This window comes from Scyliorhinus torazame, chromosome 14 (genome assembly GCF_047496885.1).
Source record: "Scyliorhinus torazame isolate Kashiwa2021f chromosome 14, sScyTor2.1, whole genome shotgun sequence".
Lineage (NCBI taxonomy): Eukaryota > Metazoa > Chordata > Chondrichthyes > Carcharhiniformes > Scyliorhinidae > Scyliorhinus > Scyliorhinus torazame.
In genome coordinates, this window is record NC_092720.1 from 163,328,266 (window position 1) to 163,333,775 (window position 5,510).

Below are 5,510 nucleotides of genomic sequence, written 5' to 3' on the forward strand. Positions count from 1 at the left end.
CCCGGTTACCTTTCCAATCCTTCCGTAATTTGAGAAGGGGTAAACCTTTTAGGACTGAGATGAGGAGAAATTTATTCACCCAGAGAGTGGTGGCATTTACTACTAAAGAAAGTAGTTGAGGCTAAAATGTAGTGTAATTTCAAGAAGGAATTAGATATAGCTCTTGGGGCTAAAGGGATCAAGGGATATGGGGGAAAGACAGGATCAGAGGATTGAACTTGATGATAAGCCACGATCATAATAAATGGTGGAGCAGGCTCGAAGAGCCAATTGGCCTCCTCCGGCTTCTATTTTCTACGTATGGTCCCATGTAAACTCATCTACTGGCTACCTCCTTTTGCCGTAAGATATTGTGAGGTCCACTGTTGATTCTCCCATTAGCTTCAAATTAGACCATCATCAAGCTTCTGTTCCACACAAAATCACAAATTCAAACTGAGATTAATCCTCGCCCAATTTTCAAGTGGTCAGATAGTGTTTTTCTCAGCTTACAGTACACGTTTGTCTGTCATTTATTTTGGCTTACGTCAGTGAGCTGCAAACCACATGAAGTCCAAACTGCAACTTCTACCAGCAAATCCAGATAAATTGAAACCAGAGCCTGAGCCCCACCCATCTCCGTGAAAACGCAACCCACTGTGGGCTATCCTCAAACTGATCTTTAAATTCATTCTCCCTCATTTACAATTTCTTGTTTGATTCAATGAAACCGTTCAGGATTCACCTAATACTTCTAAATTAATTATGCTCTAACTCCCAAAGCAAAACAATCTCGCTGGACTGTCATTACTGCAAGGAGTGCAGACATCAAGTCTCCAGCTCTGCAACTAAGTAAGTCCCCCTGCTGTTTTATAGCTCTCTCTATTCTGATCATTTTAAATTACAACTTAAAAGTCATATTCCTAAAAGTAAAATTATATTCCAAACCACAGGAACCACGTATTCACAACGGTGGAATTCTCCGGCCATTGCGATTCACTTTTCCCGCCGAGAACGCACCCCTGCCTGTGGATTTCCCAGCAGCATGGGGGGGGGGGGGGGGGCTTCAATGGGAAATCCCATATAAGCAGAGGGAGTAGAAAATCATGCTGTCAGTGAATGGCCGCTACAGAGAAACATGTGGCTGGGAAACCGGAGAATTGAGACCAACTTCTCCCACCAGAAGAAAATGAAAAATGTGTCAGAAGTGATGTTTTAATTTATACCATATAGAATATTACAACATGTTACAGATCTCAACAATGATCTTACCTCATGCAATATACACAACAATCATTCCCTCATTGTCCAATCAACTTCACAGGTTCATCAGCACTCTGCTGAATTTCATGTCCAGTTTAAGATATAAAATGTAACTTTTTGTGATGTTTTCTGAGCGTTTGTTTCTTACAATATTTATAATGTAAAGGTCCGTCTACAAGATTCTTCATTCTTATTCACGGGTGGATTTCTTTTTTATTCTTTTTTTTTTAATTTAGAGTGCTCAATTCATTTTTTTCCAATTAAGGGGCAATTTAGCGTGGCCAATCCATCTACCCTGCACATCTTTGGGTTGTGGGGGCGAAACCCACGCAAACACGGGGAGAATGTGCAAAGCCAAACGGACAGTGACCCAGAGCTGGGATCGAACCTGGGACCTCGCGCCGTGAGGCAGCAGTGCTAATCCACTGCGCCACCGTGCTGCCCTTTTCACAGGTGAATTTCAAGCTCATTCGTTAAAACAGTCACTGCTGATTTCAGCTTCTGAACTTCATTGGTCTCTATGTCTGTATCTTTCTCATCTTTAAACTCTACAAAGAATGTCTCAGTCAAATCCAGAGTTAAATTGTCTTCTTCCTCTTTAGCTGTCGGCACAGCCTCATTTCTAAGCTCATTTTTCAAATTCAAACGTTTTAAATTCTCTTTGAAATGATTTCAAAATGGCTTCTTTTAGTGTCAACAACTCGTTCCTTCTTTGATTAAAACATTTCTAGCTGTTCCAAAAATGTAATTTACAATTTCTTCGATTTAATGAAATACATGTATGTAAAGTGGTTCAGTTTCTTGCAGTTGGAGCACTGCTTTTCCCACACGGAGCTCACAATTGAAGATCACTCCCCTGTGTGGATCCTCTGATGGAACACAAGGTTTGAGGACCTTGAGAAGGATTTGTTACACACCTCGTCTGGGAAAGGTTTCTCCCCTGTGTGAATATGTTGGTGTGCACGGAGGAACAATGAGTCCGAGAATGATTTGTCACACACCTCGTCTGGGAAGGGTCTCTCCCCTGTGTGAATGTATTGATGTGCACAGAGGGAGGATGAGTCCGAGAATGATTTGGCACACACCTCACACGTGAACGGCCTTTCCTCAATGTGAACTCGCTGATGTTTCAGCAGGTCCCAGGATTCTGCAAAGCTCTTGTCGCACATCTCACACTTGAACGGTTTCTCCCCTGTGTGAATGTGTTGGTGTGCACAGAGGGATGATGTGTATGAAAATGATTTGTCACAAACCTTGCATGTAAATGGTTTCTCCCCAGTGTGTATGCGTTGGTGTCTGCGCAGATGCGATGATTCTGAGAATAATTTGTCGCACACCTCACACCTGAATGGCTTCTCCCCAGTGTGAATGCGTCGGTGTTTTACCAACGTTGATGACTGTGAGAACGTTCGCTCGCACACCTCACACTTGAAAGGTTTCTCCCCTGTGTGAATCCTCTGGTGCCTCAGGAGATGATAGTTTTGTGAGAAAGTCATCTCACAAAATTCACACTTGAAGGGTTTCTCCCCTGTGTGAATCCTCTGGTGTATCAGAAGGGTCGATGATGTTGCAAAACCTTTATCACAAATCTCACAATTGAAATGTTTCTCTCCTGTGTGGATTGTCTGATGTAGCTGGAGACTCCTTAAGTTTGTGAAAACTTTGCCACAATCCTCACACTTGACAACTTCCTCCCCTGTGTGAATGAGCTGGTGGGCATGGAGATTCCTTAAAAGTGAGAATGATTTGTCGCACACCTTGCACGTGAAAGGTTTCTCACCTGTGTGAATGCGTTCGTGTTCGCGGAGGTGCGATGACTGCCTGAATGATTTGTTGCACATCTCACATCTGAATGGCTTCTCCCCTGTGTGAATGCGTTGATGTGCACAGAGGGTTGATGGCTGAGAGAATGTTTTGCCACAAACGACACACAAGAATGGTTTCTCCCCTGTGTGAATGCGCAGATGAACACGCAGTGTCCATGATTGCGAGAAAGACTTGCTGCAAACATTGCATTTGAATAGGTTCTCACCTTTCTGAATACATTTGTGTACACGGAGGTTCGATGTCTGTGAGAATGATTTATCGCACACCTCGCACGTGAATGGTTTCTCTCCTGTGTGAATACGTCGATGTTGCACGAGCCTCGACAACTTTGGGAAAGTTCGATCACACATCTCACACTGGAATGATTTCTCTTCCATGAAGCTGGCACTGTGTTACAGATGATTCAATAGATCCATCTTTCGTGTCAGGAGATCTTATAAACCTGTGGAATCCTGACACACATCACACTTGAACAGCCTCTCACACATTTAGAGCCCATTCACACTTCTTCCCAGCCTCACTCTGACTGATCGCCCACAGCTGAACCTTCAGGAAGTTTGATTCTGATGGAAGGTTCCACACCACTGACCAGTTTCAGATCTGATGATATGTCAAAGCTCCCCTGACCCGACTGATTTCCAGATGATGGTTTCACAGCCCAACCTCCTCTGTGTTGAGCAATGCTGTGAAGGGACTGGATGTCTTCCCACAGTTGTGCAGTTGTTCCTTGGGTGATGGTCAGGATCTCTCGGCGATGTCTATCCTCTCTGTATTCTCTGGTAATATGGTGCAATTCTTCTGTAAAACAGGAAAAGGAAACATGATTTCCCCCAACTCCCTCTTCTCTTTTACTGAAGTGGCTGACTCCTTGGAGACAGTTCCACAGCGAGTGTCAGTCTGCTATTATTCTGTATGTGGGATCAGATAAAAGTCCTTTTGCCTCACTTGACTTTCACGTGTCTTCTGTTCCAACACAGACACATAGTGACCAGGAGCAGACAAAGTGGCTACTTTCTTTCCTCCACACAGACCCCATCTTCCCAGGCGCCGTGAGGGCAACGGAAAAGACAGTTGGGTGGAGTATAAAGCGGGCTATCAATTCACTACGAGCTTGTGTTGTGTTGGTAAAGACTAGTAGTACGTGTTTAATATTTAAAAAACTTGGAAAATTCAAGGGAAATGTTAATTCAATCCAGATTTCGAAATTTCTTCCCTTGATTTCCAAAACGTTTTGAAAAAAAAAAAAACATTGGGCAGGAAGTGCTGGAATCGAAGGAAAATATTGCTTCAGTGGAGCTGATTGAAGGGTTCTGGTTTATCCTGGGAAATTAGACACACTGCACTCACTCAGACTGCACATCCCAAATTCAGCTCTCAGACACAGCATTGGACAAAACTATCAAATCCAAGCCCAGGCTTTTGGGAACGGCCGAGGCCTTCAGGTAAAATCTTTAAAGACATTAAAAGACATTTCAATAAATGTGTCTCCGCCCCTCCCAGATATTTACACCTCACCTTCTCATATTCAGCAATGACCCATCAACAAAACTCAGCCTGTAAATCAGAAGGGAAATGCTTCCAATAAACACACTCACTATCCAACACACAGCCAATCAAACAGCTCAGCACAAAGCACCGAGTAAACAGGTCTCTGAGCTGGATCTTGTCACACAGCATAAGGGGCATTTCCACACCTGATTGCCCACAGGATAGTCAGACTGCCTGAACATTAGTGTGGATATTGTGCAATGTAATTCTTCTAAATTCTGCTCCTTCACTCACCATCTCCTGACTTGGTTTGGAGTCCCTACAGGAAGTGAAGCAGCTGTGGTAGAGGAAGAGGAGAGAATGGGCAGTGTGGGTGGGCTCTGATTGAAATCTCCCACAGCCAATCCAAATATTTCATCATCTCATCTTTATTATTGTCACAAGTAGGCTTACATTAACACTGCAATGAAGTTACTGTGAAAAGCCCCTAGTCGCCTTATTCGGGCGGCTGTTCAGATACACAGAGGGAGATTTCAGAATGTCCAATTCACCGAACAAGCACTTCTTTCAAGACTTGTGGGAGGAAACCAGAGCACCCAGAGGAAACCCAAGCAGACACAGGGAGAACGTGTAGACAGTGACTCAAGGGAGAATCGAACCTAGGACCCTTGCGCTGTGAAGCAATACTGTGCTACCGTGCAAACAAGAGTAACAGGAGTTTCCTAAAGCTTGGGGAACTGACCGGTGAAACAAAGGCAACTTTGGGCAGCAGATCAGGTGGGGATTTAAACTTGTCATTGTCCCATCTGAATTAAACCTCACGTAATGCAGCTGCTGTCTCAGTTCCCCTGGTAAACACATTTTGCCAAGGAATGAGGGATCAAATAATGAGCCCAGAAACCGAGTCAATTTTCTCCTCCCACTTGCGCTTCAGCTCCTCGGTCTGCATCTCC

The 5,510-nt window shown here is 44.0% G+C and overlaps 1 protein-coding gene across 1 annotated transcript; it reads right to left on the bottom strand.

Moving 5' to 3' along the window:
* Positions 1 to 1,176: 1,176 nt before the first annotated feature.
* Positions 1,177 to 4,883, bottom strand: LOC140389203 (uncharacterized). Its single transcript, XM_072473375.1, has 2 exons — positions 4,852 to 4,883; positions 1,177 to 3,867 (listed from the first exon to the last, which is right to left on the bottom strand). Exon 2 carries the CDS (start codon positions 3,444 to 3,446, stop codon positions 2,091 to 2,093), a length of 1,356 nt encoding a protein of 451 aa, XP_072329476.1. The 5' UTR covers positions 3,447 to 3,867; positions 4,852 to 4,883; the 3' UTR covers positions 1,177 to 2,090.
* Positions 4,884 to 5,510: the final 627 nt, after the last annotated feature.